The sequence below is a fragment of the Myiozetetes cayanensis genome, unplaced genomic scaffold (genome assembly GCF_022539395.1).
Source record: "Myiozetetes cayanensis isolate MyiCay16 unplaced genomic scaffold, myiCay2020 scf14, whole genome shotgun sequence".
Lineage (NCBI taxonomy): Eukaryota > Metazoa > Chordata > Aves > Passeriformes > Tyrannidae > Myiozetetes > Myiozetetes cayanensis.
The window spans coordinates 8,727,065-8,745,823 of NW_026087048.1; the positions used below are offsets into that span (position 1 = coordinate 8,727,065).

The 18,759-nt window shown below is 42.5% G+C and overlaps 1 protein-coding gene across 2 annotated transcripts; it reads left to right on the top strand.

The window, feature by feature from the left end:
- Positions 1–5,063: 5,063 nt before the first annotated feature.
- LYSMD2 (LysM domain containing 2) lies at positions 5,064–18,008 on the top strand. Of its 2 annotated transcripts, XM_050309048.1 has the most exons (3): positions 5,064–5,428; positions 10,554–10,891; positions 17,232–18,008. In XM_050309048.1, exons 1-3 carry the CDS (start codon positions 5,231–5,233, stop codon positions 17,281–17,283), a joined length of 588 nt encoding a protein of 195 aa, XP_050165005.1. In that variant the 5' UTR covers positions 5,064–5,230; the 3' UTR covers positions 17,284–18,008. The 2 variants fall into 2 exon arrangements, with proteins under 2 accessions (XP_050165005.1, XP_050165006.1); XM_050309049.1 differs by lacking the exon at positions 10,554–10,891 and having other exon boundaries at positions 5,087–5,428.
- Positions 18,009–18,759: the final 751 nt, after the last annotated feature.

The following is an 18,759-nucleotide window of genomic DNA, read 5'->3' on the forward strand; positions in this document are numbered from 1 at the left end:
AGCAGAAAGTCCCCGCCTGCCTTGTCCCCATGCTGTGCTGGGCACTGCCTGCTGGCCCCATTCCCAAAGTCCAACACATCCACGGACAGTGCCCCTCAGATGCAGATGTGCAGAACGTGGTGATTCCATCTTGCATATTCAGCCCACCTATTTTCAGTGAAAACAACTATGAATTGCTCAAGAACTGCCTGCCCATACAACACGCACAGGTAGAAAACAAGTATCAGTCAAAAGATGTAGTTAGGAAAAAGAGGCTGACTGGTATCATCACTCTCCAGGAGGTCACACCAAAAACCACACGGTTGGAGGAAACAGAGCACACCTATGGTAGCACAAGCCTGCCCTTGCTATGAGACCCAAGCTAGTTCCATCCTTTCCTGCGCAAGATTGCTCCTACCAGGATGGGACTTGCAACACACGTTACCAAGTCAGCAGGTGATGTATAAGTAAAACTGGAGGCAATCAAGAAAGGATAATCATGCACTACAGTCCAGATTAGAAAAATATTCAGCCTTTGGAAATGGTAGGGAAGAGGAATAAATAAAACTACACTGGTGCTTTACACAAAGCCAAAAAAGCTCTGAGAATGCAAACCCACAGCATATGATATTGCAACATTGTCTTGTAACCTTAATACAGAAACCCACAGTAACCCCTGATAGGAGCATTAAATATTAATAATGGCTCCCAGCTGCTCCTGCTACATAATGGGCTTATTTTGATGAAGAAGGTGTGCACAGCTTAAGGAACGTTCATCAGTTCAGATGATCCTACTTTCCATTTGAAATTCATGCAAGACCCTCTCTCTTTGCTGCAATTAATTGAGGAACCCAGGGCTATTATTCTTAAAAGGCAAGATTTGTCTCTGATCTTTGTCCTACATTACATCTTCTTTTTTTTGTCAGAGGTTGCAACATGAGAAGAGCTGGATGTTTTAGCTTGATGCACGGCTCATGACCAGAGGGTAGCCTTCTCTTTCCCTGTTCTGTCCTAATTAGTTCAAATCTGCCCACACATATAGCTCACAAGGATAGCTTTTTTTATTGTTCCTGAAATTAAAACATCCCTGTTCTACATCAGTACAACTATTATAAATGGTAATGTCCCTGGTGTGCATCATCATAAACATCAAAGTTAGGAAATGCTGGCTCTTTAATTTAATCCTTTACTAAGCAAGTTTGAGTTTCTTTACTGGCAAAGTAGGTGAATAGCTGTGACCATTAACAGAATGATTACTTAGCCAGAAGGCATTTCTTCTCTACTTTGCCACTAAATCATATGGTCACCTTAACCAGACTGAGTTGATACTGATCTCTATTTTAGAAGATTAGACTGTAGCCTGTTGACCGTATAATATCTAAAATAAATCAAGATCACGGTGCACTTACTGATCTAGATATGAATGATTTTCAATGATAAAATGGCAGCTAGATATCCAGTACTAACTAGAAGTAGCCCAGACTCAAATACTGTTGGTTATTCAGAAGATTTATCACACAACATTACTGAAAAGAAAGCTCTCATCCTCAGAACAAGTTCAGAAAGACAGAAGAGGCAGTGACAGTTCCTGAACTGAACAATTAATTAGAAATACCTTTAACTACTGCTGCATGAGTAAATATGATAATATTAGCTCCCATACATAATTTCTGTCATTATCCAATTCCTGTACAATGATTCTATGAAAGAATGTAAAACTAGTATTATCTAGGTCTGAACATGTCCTGAAGGAAAAAAAAAATGCAGGAAGGGACTTTCTCTTCTTCAGATCCAGCTCTAAGGAACCCTTGGGTCAGGCAAGCACTCCATAAAGCTTAGTGGAGTTTTATGAGATTAAAGCTTTCATTTCTAAAAGTATGTTTCTAGCTGCTAGAGTTGCAGTGATAACCTCCCAAACTGAAGTGAGTAACAGATGCTAAAACGTCTGCAGCCACCCTTGGGACAATGACTCAGAGGAGTGAACTCCTCCATCCCACGTGAGCCTGATGAGAGTGTCAAATCCAACCCTCAGTTACATGACTTCAATGTTTGCATTACTGATTTTGAAGCAAGAAACAGGTTTGGGCAACTATAACTTCTTGAAACTGGAAGCTACTGTGGGGAAAGAGGTCACAGATGCAGTAATAAGGAAATAGCAATGAAAGAAAAGAACAAGGAGAGAGGAAGGGGAGTCAGTAGTGCCAAGAGACTCCCTGAACAGAGAAGGTGATTATCAGACATTAAACCAATAAATTCAAACTAATTGCCATGCATATCTGGAAATACCCACATATGACAATAAGCTGCTGATTCAGAGATCAGGAGGGGGAATATTGCTCTGGGGAACTGAGAATCCCAGATATAGCAGGGACTCTTTCTAATGTGGCAAGTTTGACGTGGTGACACTGAACGCTCACACCTTGAGGGGTAGGTAAGCACTGCAAGTCCTTCCCTCCTGGGGGCTGCCAGAGGAGCTTGTTCACTGGTCTGGAGTCAGTCAGGGAGCAGCCCAACCAGCTGGCAGTGTTGGCACAATGCCAGTTCGCACCATACCAACTCCAGCCCTTTTAGTGGGACATTGTGAAGCAAGTGAGCTCCAGCTTCTACCAAGATCAGACAGGGGCAGACAACTCACAACTCAGGGCCCCAGGGAAGCTACTATTTCACAGACCAATCCATGAAGATATTTCAGTAGCCCAGACACCACATTTTCAATGGTAACACAATTTTCTTCCTTAAAAATAAAGTGTAATTAGCGAGACACTTCTAGTTTCTTCTGTAATTAATTTTAAATGCATATTAAAGATACAGGTAAAAGATGGGTTACCTAACGTAAGTTCTGGCTCAAATTTCTAACTCAATTTTTTGTTTAGAGGGTATTCACTTCATGTAGAAAAAAGGCAGACAGCTAATCAGATCAAGTATCTTGGCAACATCCCAGATCGAAATGTTTCTCTGGCTATAATTACGGATTTTGAGATAAGAAACAAGCATCTCCACAATTTGCTGATGCAAGGAAAAGACAATCCAGCAAGTCCAGAAGAAAAAACCTCATATATCCTTGAAAAGGTTTATTACTAAAATAAATCTTTCATCATTAAAATATCCATGGTATCTTTATACTAATGCAAGGGGTGCTTCTGCTGTTCTCGGAGTTGTGACAGCTGATTTAAAGTGTATTGCACACACTTGGCATACAAATAGAGTTTAAGATAACATTAGAGGGAATAATACTGTCTAATATTAGTGCACCTTTCAAGCACATTTTCAAACTAATTGATATTGCATGTTCAACTCATTGTATCACTAATGTTACACAACATTTCCAATTTATTGAACTGCAGCTCCCCTTTACTAAAAGCCACTTTAGCTGAAGAAACTCCTCTGAGTTATTCCAGCTCTAGGCAGGCATCCAGATGCTTGCAACTTCCATTAATCAGCCATAAGAGGCTGAAGCTGATCCATGGCTCCACACTGCACACACAGTAGACATTTTTAATAAATGCTGACCTGCAGCTCAGCTCTTTTGCTAGGTGGGTCACGGCTGAATTGCTGATCCAGTTCAGCAGATCAAGTTGTTTCACGAGGAATTGAAAGCACTGAAGTGTCACAGCTGGGTGTTCTCTTTCTAGAGTTGGTATAAACTCAATTGTACATCCCTAGGGGAGCCTCCAACTTCCCAAATATATTGTAGACTGCACAAAAATTAAAGTGAACCTTTTCTTGCCATCAGTTTATAGAGTCTCTTGTACTTCCCTGATCTGTCTATGCATTGCCTGCAGTTCCTCTGTTCAGGACTGTCACATTGGCTTCTCATGTGACAATGGGGTTTTGATGTGTCATTCCTTATCAGCAACTCGTGCATCTTGCAGGACAGCTTTTGCATTTTCCTAATTTATGCCTGGAAACTTGTGGCCAGAGTAGAAACGTTTGTGAGATCTTCCTGGATTTTTGCACTGTATTCCTTAAAGAGACTCCATGAGTCACCCCCAGAACATAATCTAAAAAACCCACAACTAGATATTATGTCAGTTGAAGCATTTTATTTTTGGAAACACTTCTGTGAATACATACTGTGCTGAGGAATGCTGAGGTTATGACATGCATATCTTTTTTGACAGGTTTAAGATAGAGGTCTATCCTTCTAGGACTTCCCAGAAAAAAAATAAAAATTACACCACAGTAGGTGTTTGGCCCACACACTTCCCAGAATCCTAGCCTGGCTGAGTTTGGAAGTTTGAGGAGTATCTTGTTCAATAGCACCAAACACAGGCCTGCAGAGCAGGTTATTTTGGACACTCCTTGGTATTTTGATACATATCGTGCCTGTACAGGATGCACAAATGTGCAACCATTTATATGCAACACAGAGTTTTTGTTAGAAAGCTCCAGTTCAGCAATAATGGATCAGCTTTCCAAGACGACTTACCCAGGTTTCTTGGTGGGAAGTACCCACTTAAAACACTGTCATTATATTAATTTTAATATAAAATGGTATTCCAATACCTGAAGGGAACTTACAGGAAAGATGGGGCCAAGATGATGTAACAAAAGGAAAGACGGGGCAAGATCACGTCGTGACAGGACAAGGGGGAACGTGTTCAAATTGAAAGAGAGTAGGTTTGTCTTACGTATTAGGAAAAAAATTCTTTACTGTGGTGGTGGGTGAGGCACGGGCGGGTGCAGGGTGGGGAGGCACTGGAACAGGTTGCCCAGGGAAGTTGCGCCCCATCCCTGGAGCTGTCCAAGGCCAGGTTGGACGGGGCTCCGAGCAACCCGGTCTAGTGGAAGGTCGGGTTGGACACTCTTCGCATCTCAGAGACTCGACGGCAAAAAGCCGCATTACCGAGACTCCAGCGGGTCTGAGCTCCGGGCCGCGGGGAACGGTGCCTGTCTGCGCGGTTTCTACAGAGCGACGCAGACTCCCCAGCCCAGGACAGCCCCTCACGATCGCTGCCCTCGCCCCGCTCCGCCCGGACGGGCGGAGCGGGGCGAGGGCAGCGATCGTGAGGGGGCTGTCCTGGGCTGAGGACTCTGCGGCCCGACCGGCCCGGCGGGCGCTGGGCGGGCGCTGCCCCGCGCATGCGGCCTCTCCCCGCCGGGCGGGGCTGCGGGGCCGCGCCGGGGCCTCGGCCGGGGCCGTGTCCTGCGGTGCCGCCGGGCCGGTGTCGGTGTCGGTGTCGGGGCGATGCCCGGGGTGATGGCCGTGTTGGCGGCGCGGGGCCGCGGGCGCTGAGCTCGGTGCGGGAGCATGGCCGAGGCTCTGCGCCAGGAGCCGCCGGGCGGGCCCGAGTCGGAGGCCGAGCTGTCGCAGCGGCTCGCCCGCACCAAGGCCCGCTCGTACGGCAGCACGGCCAGCGTGGCGGCCCCGCTGGCGGAGCGGTACGTGGAGCACCGGCTGAGCGCCGGGGACACGCTGCAGGGCATCGCCCTCAAGTACGGCGTCACGGTAAGGGGAGGCAGCGCCGCCGGCGCCGGCACAAAGGGGCGGCGGGGCCCGGAGCGGCGCTGGGATGGTTTGGTGTCGGTTCCAACCCCCCCCTGCCGTGGGCAGGGATGCCCTTCCACTGGGTTGCTCAGAGCCCCCATCCAGCCAGGCCTTGAGCGCTTGCAGGGATGGGGAGGGCAGAGCATCCCTGGCCAGCCCGTGCGGTGCCTCAGCACCCCCGCAGCCCGGCTCCCCAGCGGTGGAAGGGCCCAGAGCCGGGACAGGACAGCGACTTTGTCCCATAGAGCATTTCCCACCCACGGCGGGCAGAAAACGGTGTTCTCGCCGTGGTACGGCGCTGGCTTTAGTTTCGGTATTTGGAATGCTGACATCTGAGTTCATGGCCTGCTTCGGAGGGGTCAGCGCCAGGCGAAGCGCTGAAGTTCGCACTGCCCAGTCAGGACACGGCCCCAGACTAACAAGCACCGGGATCCCGGGATGGGACAGAGGCCCCTGGGAAATGAGACACACTTGCTCCCACCAGGAAACCTGTACCCGTGCAACTATTCACCACTACATTCACTTCAGATTAAGAAAGAAATTAAATTTATCTTGAAAAGAATCATTATTTTGAGCTTGATACATAGGCTGTGACAAGGGGAAAGAATTTCTTCTAGTAGCTTTAGGGCTGAACATTCTTCCCTTGTGATCTGCCTCCCAGCCAGAGGTGAGGCACAAGTACCACTGGTTTCAAAGTGTTGCTCTTCTGCTCACTCTCTAAGGAGAAAGAAAGTTTATTTCTGTGAGAAGTGTTGAAAGGCTTATGGCAGCCGAGGACATACCGAGTCCAGTAGGGTCTACCAGCACTACCATTCCCAACAGAGCAGAGCTCACCTACCCTGCCTTCATCTCTGCTTGTTTGGGGCCCGTATACTGATATGCATCCTCAGTAGTCCCAACATGCAGAATTGCTTGGGACCAAGCAGCTGATGAGCATGGCACTGGTACACAGTCAGTGTCACACTCCCATCAGCTGCAAACAGCACCCTCCAGTTGGGCTTTTATAGTAGAAGAGGTACAATACAGTCCCCAACTAATAGGCTCTGACTGGAACGGTTTCTTTTCCTTCTCTTGGTCTGCAAGATCTGCTAAAGCCTTCCATCACCTTCAGTAGTATTCAGCCTTTGTTGTGAAATGGATGAAAAGTCTGTTTCTCTTCCTTTTTTGAAAGATTACGTCACTTTTGACTGATTCTTGTTGGCAACAGGGCTAATGACACCTTGGACTTACACTGGTCCACGTTAAAATGAAGTTTTGCTCACTGAGAAGGCAAAGCAGCACATTGGATGTTTGATTTCTTTTTTGGTTTTGGCAGCACTTTCTATAATGGATAAAGTCTCTGGCCTAAATGATTTAGCCATGTCATTCCTCATTCAGAAGTGAAAAATATAAACATATTGCTAAAATAGTTTTCCAGAAAAAAAGGCATTTCTAAACAATTTACAACTCCCTTTCAGCTAAAGTGAAGTTGTGGATCAAACCTGTACAAAGAGGTTTAAGTGATGAACCATAAAATTTGTTTATAGTATGAGTTTAGCAAGCTTTTGCTCTGTTGATGATGCATTTAAAGTATATATGTTGGGTTTTTTCCCCAACATGTCATTGATTATTCAGTTTAGAGTTGGTAAGCATTCTGATTAAGAAACCAGAGCGGCATCATTATAGACTTCAGTTGAGAAAGGTTAATCTGACATGAAATGTCCCTAAGAGCAGTGCCAAGTTTGATGAAATTGGCCATTGTGTTTCTGTTTTAATGGGTTTCAACCCAGGGCAGGAATGTATGCAAACGTGTTTGCTTTTAGCAAAATGAAGAACATTGTGTGTTCACACAATGACAAGGACTGACTTCCCCTAAAGAGTCATTCCATTTGCTTCCTGCCTCATGTATCCTTGACTAGCAGTGGGAGTTGCTGTAATGGAAACATCAGAATTATCTTTGGCTGCCATTGCCTCCACTATCATTGTTTTTAGAAGTTTCCCCTGTGGTTTCCCTCACTGGGAGTTACTTTGTAGCAAGAGACATCCTGTCCAATGCCTGCCTTGGCATGAGATGGCAGAGACAGTGCAGGACAGATGAAAATGTCACGTTGGGGGAGAGAGATCAGTGTGCTTTGTTTGGCCTCATGCTCTGCCCTTCACGCTCTCCCCAGATACTGGCTATTAATCTTTACAACTGGCCTTCAGTATATCTTCCTTCTGGGTAAATTAACACTGGGAATTCATCTTTGGTATCATATTTGTGGTTCAGTGCAAGTGCTGTGTCTCTTTTGAGGGGAGAAGAAAGAGGACTATGTTTCATTGTCAGTAGAAGCAGTTTTAATTACTTAGTTCAGCACAAGTTTATACATTAGTGCAGGTTCAGTTAAAGTATTAAGCATGTGCTATAGCTTTTGCTCTTTCACTGTGATAGGTCTGTAGCCAACAGACCTAAGTTCAGTATTCCTAGCACTAAATAAAAGGAAAGCTCTTATTAAATCCTGTTCTCCATTCACCTATGAGTGTATGGAGTCATACTGAGTTTAGGAGTTACATATTGAATGTATGAATGAACCTGTTCAAGGCTGAGGGATGTTCTTTTTAGAACTAAGTACTTTCCATTTCATTGTTACTCAGTGCAGAGGTACACAGTCTTCCAAATGCCATGAGGTGGTACTTTAGTAAGAAATAACGAGAGGTAGAGTTACAGTGAAGTAGGAGAGAGAATAGCAGTACAGTGCATTATTTATCAGCTATTGAAGCATCACCTTCCAACTCCCCTGCAGTAAAGATCTCAGCTTTCAGCTTCTCTATTGTATTAGACAAAAGCTCCAGCTAGCATTTTAAAGATTTTTGACACCCAGACAGACAGACAGCTTTTAGAAATTTTGACAGTTGACATTCACACTAGGGCCATTATAAGGTCTCATGGCTAAGTCAATTGAAACTTCCTTTACACCCTTCAGATGGTGCTCAGCTTGGGAGAGAACTTTTACCCTGTACTGCATGAGCCTAAGTGAAAACAGCTTCCAAGCTTCAAGAGCTAGAAGAGTAGAGAGGTTCTCTTACTTGTAGTAACTTACTGTGAGTCACCAGATGTTAGCTATTCAGTTTTTGAAAGGGATTATTAAATCTAAGCATTTCATCATCTTGGTCATCTGCATCAACAGGTTGGGGTTATCTTTAAGCAGAGAATACAATTTTTTTTAGTATTTAATGGGTAGAAATTGCTTCCTGGTGACCTTTACTGCACTGTTTTCACTACATTCCCATACACCTGTCCTTTCTAGAGAGAATCTCCTATTTACTTTTAGGGAGAAAGATTTCATCAGGTTTCCAGGACCCAAGCAAATGCATCCATGCAGGACACCAGATCTATAACAGCACTGCGGCAGATACTTTTAGTGCACAGTACAGGTCTACACTGCATGGAGTAGCAGATTCCAGTTCTTCAAGTGGCCACACAGTCTCACATCTGCACAGACATGCAGAGTGCAGTAGGTTCCCTTGGATCCCAGTAGGTTCCCCTGCTGGTATGTTCAGTGTGAGGAATGCACAGGCACGTTTAACCCAGTTATCTGGTAACAGTGGTCTTTTCTTTTGCAGTTGGGAAGGACTCCAAGTAGTGCCAAAGTTTAAGAGAGTTTAAGACTGACAGGGATGGAGCAATTTTCTCACCATCTGAGCACTGAACTCTAGATACTTGAGACTTTGAAGCAGTGAGTGGCTAGTACTTGGAGCACTCAGCTCTGAGTGGTTATGCTAGCAGCAAGACTCCTATTATGACAAGACTTAGAGTCTTTATTCTTAGTTTAGCTTCATGGAGTTCAATAAAAATAATTAACAGTTCTAATGAAAGCAAGAGGTTTTTTTCTGTTCTGTTTATACTTATTTTTAAGCAAGTTTTATTTAGAGGGCATTTACCATTGCAGTACTGTAGTGATTGAGGATTTTCTGCTTATTACAGTCACTAGGGGACCAGAATGGTAATTTTTTTTTCCTACTTAGAACTTTTACTAATGAAATCATGAATTCAGGTTATAACTAAAGCATAAAGTCACATAATCATGGATACAGATTTCTGTGCTTTTTAAAAGCTTGAAGATGAGAAATAGGAAGTTAGTTTGTTGACTTAGAAGAGAAATTTTGATGAGTTAGAACTTAAACATTTTTGCTAGGGACACAGTATAAACATTTACTGGGACCTTTCCTTTGCCTGTAAAGCAATGGAATTTATAATAGCTTCTCAGATTAAGTATAGAACAAGGGAGTTTTATGCATTAGTGTGCTGAGAAAGAAGGTCGCTTCTGTCACAATCTACTCATTAGTACAGGCAATCTTGGGTAAAAGTAGCCTAAAAAGTACGTAACAGATACATGATGCCTGTTACCAGGCACGTTCTCACACACATGAGATTGCTGTTGAAGATGCTGCAAATTCAGTTTACTGAACAAATGCAGTCACTGGTCTGTGCATTACAAAGTGTTCAATAGTTCTCCATTCTTTTCACTGCCTGACTCCTCACTGAAAATCAGGACTTCATCTGAAGTCTGAACGTGTTACATCAGCTGGGGGGAATAACAAGGATTAGGCATATACTGCTCTTCCAGGACTTCTGTTGCTCACTGTTCATAACTACCATGTCCTAGAATCCTCAAGGTAACTTCACTACCCCTTATTTGGATTCTGCATGCTTTTACCAGAGGGTTCACCTGCAGCAGCGGTTTGCAGTTCTGAGCCTTACTCTAATATAAATCCAAATCAGCAGTACTTTTGCAATGGAATTTTTATTCTTTGGCAGGTTGTTCATGTGAGCCTGTATAGAGACTGGAAGACTGTTCAAGAAAAGCATCTTTAGGTAGTGCAAGACTTCAGAAAAAGCATATGTTGGAGTCAAGTCTACGTGAAAGAAGCTAGGATGTTAGCAAGGCTAAAACAGAGCATGCACTCTAAAATCACTTTGAATGCAAACAGATTCTTTCCTGAAGTCATTGCTACTGCAAAGAAATTATAGATTTATTATAACTAAACGGTATTATACTACTTCAGAGAGTTAGTACTTTATACTTTACCAAAACCTAATAACTTACATTTTTCCTATCTTTTTCAGATGGAACAAATAAAGAGGGCAAATAAACTGTTCACTAATGACTGTATATTTCTGAGGAAAACCCTGAATATTCCTGTTGTATCAGAGAAACCATTACTGTTCAATGGACTTAATTCACTGGAGTCTCCTGAGAATGAAACTGTTGACAGCTCCCCTTCTTGTGATGAAGGACTAGTAACAGTTCAGGAAGAAAGTAGTTCTTCTCCCAGTCCTCAAGAGCCTGACAATCAGCCCACTGCACCAGAAGAATTATCTGCCAAAGATTTCCTACAGAGATTGGACTTGCAGATTAAGTTATCCAAACAAGCAGCCAGAAAACTAAAAGATGACAATGTCAGGTAAATGCCGCTTTTGGTATTAAGCGTCTTAATCTCACCCTGAAGGTGTTTTAGTCTAGGCTGAACCCTCTTTGTGGGGCTTCTCAGACAGCATCTGCAGCTTTAATTTGTCAGCAGCAAGTCTCTGCTATTATCATGCACCAGATACATTGAAAGCACAGCATTAGCAGGTGCCTTGATATGGCAGTTAGAAAGGCTGCCTCACAATACATGGTTTAGAGAATAGCAATAATATTTCATAAAAGCTGGAAGGGCAGTGTTCTCCAAGATGCCTTGCTATGTAAGAGGGCAATGCCATAGTTTTCAGTAGAGTGCTAAGCTAAGGCCTATGTGGAAGCTGAATGTATACAGCAAGGCATGATTTCATTTTTCTTCTGTCCCAAATTGCCTCATTATTGTGTAAATATGTTCCATAATGTGGTTTCAGTTAAGCTGTCCTATCTTCTTTCCCTATGCAGTCCCTCCCTTTGTGGATCCACCTATGCAGATGTCATCTTTTGTTCAGTATTTCTTCTACAGCCAGGAGCTCCCCCAAATTCACTCATAGAAAAAGCAGTACTTTCTGTCCTGTCTGCCACAGTGGTTATCCCCTCACATATGTAGGTATGCCATGGAGAGTACAGAAAGACTTAGGGCAAGAGTGGACTTCAGTAGTGTTTGTTTTCCACGTCCCTGGGACAAGCTTCCTCAGCTTGGTCACAAGCAACCTCTTGGGCTGGCTCCCTGCCTGTTTATTCTCCTCAGAAGTCACCTCAGTGGGGGATGCTGAGGTGGCCTTTCTCATGACAATAAAAGGTGTGACTGCAGAGCACATACTTTTCACACTCAGCAGAAAGTAACCTTTCAGGACCAAATTTATGGAGCATAATCCCATCATTTATTTAAATTAAGGGGTTCTTTCAGCAACTTTAAAGCTTTGTTCAATAGACAAAAGTTTGAAGGAGAGCAGTATATTGCATTTAGCAGTTGGACAAGTCTTCTTTTTTGAGAAATATCTCCACAGACAACTCTCCATTGCCAGGACACAGGTTTAGAGTTATAGTCTCAGAGAAGGCTGGAATGCTTTCACATCTTGTTAACACAGTTGCCCTTTTTTTTTTAATTGATTATATGAAAGGAAGTTGCTGTTGGAAGTCAGAACCTTCTCTGTTCGAACTCGTCCACTTCCATTGTTACACAGGAAGCCATGTAGAGCATCTATCAAAATGTGCTGCTGCTGACTTTCAGATCATTAGATGTATGTACCTAACACAGATTAGAGGTGCTGATCTTGCAGTTAAACTGGGTGACAGGAAACCACAGTCCCTGCCACAGAAAGGCAATTATTTTAACATCCCTTCAACAAAATAACATGCTAATTTACAGAAGGAAGTTCACTCAGACCTTGCTGCCCTGTGAGCTGAGCCAATACAGTGAAAGCAACACGGAACAAATAGTGCACTGCTGCTACTAATACCCATTTCCTGTATTGCTTAAATTACAACTCAAGTTACAACTTACTACTTGGGAAATGGGGGCCTGGTACCAAGTTTCCTCCTAAGAAATAATGTATACAGGAGGATGAGTTACTTTCCTACCTCCTGTTCAGATTTAGCAGAGAATTTTGTTAATTATGCACAGAGCACAGATTTTTATTGGTCAGGATGCTACAGGACACACGAGGTACAGAGCTGCAGGCTCTCTGCTGAGCAGGATGTTACCCAAAGCTTCTGAGGAGAAATAGCTTCCTTTGCATCTGACAAAGTCTTCACAATGTTCCCTTCTACCCCACCACATCCGGCTTTCAGTCATGCCTACAAAAGCCATCCCTGCCTTCTCCTCTCCAACACAGCTGGAAAGGACAGACTCCTTTACAGTCAGTCAGGGAGGAGCAGAGGACCAAAGGGAATGTTTAGTCCTTGCAGGCAGCAGGAGTAGAGAGAGACCATTGCCAAAAGCCTCAGATATTTTTCAGCTGTGTACCATCAGTGGTATTTCTGGACCCAGACTGGAAGGTGGCAGCATTCCATACTGTGTCCCAGCCACGTCCCAGGAGGCACCTGTTCTCCCTTCTGCCCAGACCTTTCTTGTCCCTTGCTTGGAGCAGGAAGGCTTTGAAAAATGGAGAGCCATGATAGTAAAGCAAGCTCATGAATATGCAAGTTTTCTATTAGAGTGAAAACCGCTTATGAGGTTGAAGCGCTGTTTCCAGCTGCCCTGGCCTTCTGTATTAGGGTTGCTTTGTCAAAGCCTGCTTAGAATGTGACATGAGCCAACACTGCCGTGTTTCAGTGCCTGTTTGAGGGTAACAAAGGAGCACCTGAAGATAATCTACTGCCAGCAGAAGAGAGATGAAACTAAGGAAACTGCAAGCAGAAGCAGACTATCAGTTTGGGAACTTAAAGAGCCATAACTTCTCATCCTGCAGTGAGCCTGATCTGGCTGATTGTGAGAACCACAACATCTGTTTAATTGCTCTTTACTTTGATCTCCCTTAAATTGCCAAGAATGCATGTGCATACATGCACTGACTCAGATTAAACCACACGAGGCTGTTTTATAGTCAGAAACTGCCTTGTGCTACAAAAGCAGCTTGAGGTGAATTACATTGTTTAATCACAACCCTTGAAGTTACTCCTTTAAGTGCTCTCAAAGGAATAAAGTATATTAACCTCTAAAGTCAGTTACTTTCCAGCTAAAACCTCTTGCTTTTAGGTAGAAATGTTAAGGAGCACATAGTTGCAGATTTAGACTAGATACTAAACTAGATGCTATAATAGCTGTGCAAGTAGATGAGCATTAAAAGTTATAGAATGTGATCCACTCAGCTTGTGCCAGCTGCTGTTCACTGCTACAGTTTATGTAAGCACATGGGTAGATCTACATGCAATACTACTTTTACTAGAGTTTCATTGAGTAAGAAATCATTAGCTAATGAATCACTAGTCATGCATATTTACCCAAGATGCAGCTCAAGCAATAAGACCTTTTTGCTTTGAGCAATGTTTTTATAATAGGCCAAAAGAAAGGTGAAAGAATTAATATAGTTGCTTGTAGCATATGTTGCTAACTCATGTATTTGCATATTAGGGAAGAATACTCAGTTTTATCCACACATGAAATAAAAGCAACATAATAGTTGCTTTGGCTGGTGCTTCATCTTCATAACAGCCCAAATGCTGTAATGCATGCTTCAGGATGTCAAAACTGAAAATAAGTTTGGTTATGCTTTTTGTCTCAGGTAGTTGAACACCAGATGTCTAATGCAAGTCCTTGAGATTTTAGAGTGGTACTGTGGAAGACCAGAATGCTGAGGCCATATACTGTGCTTGTGGGACAGGTCACATCTTTCTGCATTTGCCTTTTAGTGGCTCATTTTGAAAACCTTGTAACTGAGTAGAGCCACTCTAATCACTGTAGGTTATATGAGCCGATATAACTGGTGTCAGCACAGGAGGAGAACCATATACTGTCACCTGCTCAGTTGCCTTGACCTGAACCGAGGAAAGAGTAGGGTGTTGAAGCCTATTAACTAACTGCTCAGATTGCTGCCTTGTTTAACTGTGCATTCTAGAAGCATCCAAGTGTTAATTTGTTCACACTCAGGTGTGCTTGCCCTTACAGAAGTGGTTGGTTGTGGGTAGTAGATACCACAGCTTGGAGGAGACTTCTTTCAGCTCCTGTATCCTACTGGGCAAAGTGGCGATGGCAAACAGGAAGGCACAGCACTGCAGTGTTGTAATGCTGTGCTGTTCCTTTTCCATTCCCTGAAGGAGAATGTTGCAGTGACTTACCACTCCGCTATTTTAGGCATCTTGAAAGTGAAGAAAATTGTTTGGTCATTGAGCAGATACACACTGCCATGTTGGTGCCTGTGGGCCACATAAAATTTTATTTCATATAAAGCTCAGCTTGTTTTTAAGCTGTCAGAACAGACTTGTTCTTGCTATGCATGGTTCTAAGATCTACATTAGTAATATTCTCTGGCCATTACTGTGATTTGGGGTAGTGTTGCAGACCTCAGTGGGCTAGTCCTGCAGCCTGGGACAGAAGGGTGGAAGCTGTTCTTGCCCACCTTTGCTGGCAGCTGCAGCAGCAGCAATTCCAAGCCACGGTCAGAAATGTGTTTTGCACCTTACAGCCAGTCACTGCTTCAGTTCAAGCATAACAACCTACTATAGAGTTTTTATGTCCCTGACACACACAGAAGCCCCTCAAAGCTGGCTGTAACCCCAGTGCCTCCTGCCCTCTGCTGACATCCAAGAGCCCACAGTCCACATTGCACAAGTGAAGTGGGGACAAACAGCCTAGACAATGCTTTTGTACTTGGATGTCTGCTAAAATAATATCAGTATTTCAGTTCTTCAGTTGTCTATATGCATCTATAATCAACTGCAGCTCATTTCAGTTCAGTGTTTGGCTGTTGCCATGTCATTATGTATGTTATTCCATTTGAAGAAGAATGACTGAAAGGCTGATTCTGTTAGCCTTTGATTGGAAGGAACGTCATTTTGCTGTAACTCTGCCATATTTTATTCTCCTGAAAGGAGAAATGCAACAAAACTAAGCAGTACAAAGTAATTTCCAGTGTAGAGCATAGAAAATAAGTTCTCCCCTACTGGACAGTCTGAGCTCTGAAAATGTAGACGTTCTCCTTCACCCTCGCACAAATGAGCAGGAGATTGCTACTTGTAACTAAGTTCCAGGCATATGTGGCTAGAAACACATTGCCCCAGCAGAGCATATGTCAGAGCTTCAGAATACACTTTTTGAAGTATTTAGCTTCAGCCAAGTAATTATGGTTGAATTTTACTTACAAGTCTCGTATGTGGATAGCTTTCAGTTCTGAAAAAGGTTTTAAGATGTGTTGTGTTGAGAGAACTTACAGGTCTGAAGTGTTTAGTGGTTATTCAACTAAACACTTCCTTTACTGTCATGCCATGTGCCATGGAAAGCATCTGCAAATGATAGTGTTCCATGGCAGTTTTGTATGCAGCATTGATTATGTAAGGAAGGTGCTCCTTAAATGTTGTACACATGTCATCTGTATCTTAAGATCATCCTTGATACTGGTTCTGTAGCATCACTAATGTAAATAGATGTATTTGTAAGAATGGCTAAAAATCTGTTCACAATACTACTGTAACCACACATCCCTGCAATAACTACCAGTTTCATCTACTGAGATTTCTTTTTTTTTTAAAGATTGCTTCAAGGCAAAAGAAATATTATGCCTTCGGCTTAAGATAATAATTTTGCTGGGAAAATGAGTGCAAGTTACTCAGCTGCTTGGGTAGTTTGTAGGGTTCTTCTCTCTGATTCTATTTTGGGGGACTATATGAAATTTAAGCTGTAGATAAATAATCATGTTTAAAAGTTATTAGCAAAAGCACAGTTGGGCATTTGATATTGAAATATTTAATTTTTACCTTATACCATTATTAGACTATTGGAATAATTGTACCTTTGTATGAAGGCACATACAATATTAAAAGTAATCCTTAGAAGCTCACAGTGTAGCAACTGTAAAGTCTTTCTGTTCTCACCAAAACACTAAAATTGGCAGCAGCTTTTAGACTAGACTCTCAGGAACAAAATTTTGAAGCTACAGTAGTACAAAACAATGATCTTTGGAGAACTTGGCATGCTTGAATTAGCACTGGATGCTGCACTGCAATAGGTTTACATAACCACTTTTTTTTTTTTTAAAGGCAATCAAGTAAACAGCAGGCAGACTGATTTTTCCTGAGGATGTTTTAATAGCAACACTATTTCCCTTTATCTGCATTAACAATAAGACTTGGGGAGAACTGTTTTTTCCTAAGAAAATCCAAGTGATGAGTCTCCATGGTGATTGATGCACAGGAAGTACACCTCAGTGAGCCCACTCAAGAAATGTCCTTGCAGCAGCAAGACACAGATCCAGCTACAGCTCCTGTTCTTGCTTCATTGGGTCCATCTGTACCCCTGCCATTTGAAAGGTTGAAACAAACCTCTAACTAAGCTTATTTCGTAAAATAAGAAGGTGAAAGCAACAGTACAGGAATTCCAGTATGCTTTCCACTTATTTATCCTTTACAGTATTTCTTACTGATTTGGCAGTGTAGTGTCAAGAATAGTTTTTTCTGATGTTTTTGAACTTACACAGCTTTACTTGTTTTCAGCATTCTGTTCTTTAAACATAACAGGAACTCCAGAGATGTGTAACTAACAGTATTATACTCAAGTATTCCTGTTGGGCAAGGCTGGCTTTGCTTAATTTGATCCATTAGGAAAACTGGTTACCTCCATTTTCATTACAGCTTTACTGTTGAGACGTGGTATGTTCCTGACCTGATGTTTATGATCATTTTCTTTTTAGAGAGGAGGAGGATGAGGAAGGTCCCTATGCAACTTCTTCATATCACCAGTAGAAGACAGATGTGATGGCCTGAAAACTTCCCATGAAGTCAGTTCTTAAAGAACTAAACAGTCAATAATTCGAAACCCAAGTCTTTTGGACTCATCATCTTGATGTACTTAAAAGAAGTCATGAATGGGTGATTGCACTGAAATTATGACCTCTTCTGCCTTCCATAGGTTAATGTCCTTATGCTATATCAACAAAGGGTTTAAGCCTTCCAAAACTAGCAATGGCCTTTCTACCCCTTCTGTGCAAACTGTAGCATGGTAGCAACAATATATCCTTGAGGTCACCTTTATGCAGGATGTTGATCTTTAGTAAAGATTTTGTAAATAATTGTTAAAAGTGAAATTTGTTTTAAGTATTTAAAAATATTAAAGTTTGCTTGTAAATGACAAACTATGAAAGTAATAGGAATTTACTTATTCTGCAAACATAGGCAAGTTTGCTGTGAAAGTTTTGTCTACTTCAGGGCTGCAGAACTTGCCTCTGAACTCTGTGTGTGTGTCTGTGTGTGGTTATGCTGTTTTCCTAGAAAGGGGAATTCAACTTGCTTTGATGAGTTAAAGCCTTTATGGTTAAACAAGTGTTTGCAAATTGGATTTCTGCTAATAAAAGGGACGAGTTACAGCCAGAGATTTTTCTTTGTGAGATATGGCATTGGAATATCAGATGTGTGTTCTTGTGTGCAGTTATATTTTGTGTGGTTTTAATTTAATAAAATACAAAAATACTGATGTGTCTGTTCATAATGCAGTCAGCTCAGTCCTAGCCTGTTTTGTTTGAAGAGTGGTTTGTCCAGTTATATGAGCTATTAGACACTAATATCAGGGTAAATAGTGTCCTTTACCATATAACTCACCCTCCTCAATGAGACCTGTAAGAGTTATTTTCTCTAGTTGTGCAGTCAAGAAAACTATTAAGATGAGTAAGAGCCACACTGACAAGCCTTCCCTGTTCTGAGAAGAGATGCCAGTGTTCAAATCTGCAGGTAGACCCCACCTGAAGCTCAGGAAGGCAGAATGCAACAAGAATTCACTCTTTGCCCCAAAGTTAGTGTATTAGCAACTTCTTGTTAAGCATCCTGAATTTTTTCCTCAGGTATTCAATAAGCTTCACAAAACTCCCATCATTAAAGACTTGCTGGATCCCCACCTTGACAGATGCAGTTTCTTGTCTTTCTGCTCATCAATATAATTTATCATTCCTTTAAAGCAAAACCTTTTTGCAGTATGTTAAGAGAGAAGCAATATAGAAAGTTTCATTAATTTACTAAAACCAGAAGTAAAAATTCCAAGCTTGGCAGGAATTTGTATTTCCCTAGAGCTGGCAGGAGCTCAGGCCCGTCAGGCTCATTCAAATCAACTCCAGCTCTGGTCCCAAAGAGAAGGTCTGCAGTGGCACACAAATTAACAAGAACAGAGAAAGCCCAGAGTGAATAAAAAGGAAGCACTGATTTTTCTTAAAGAGCTTGGTGAATTAGTTT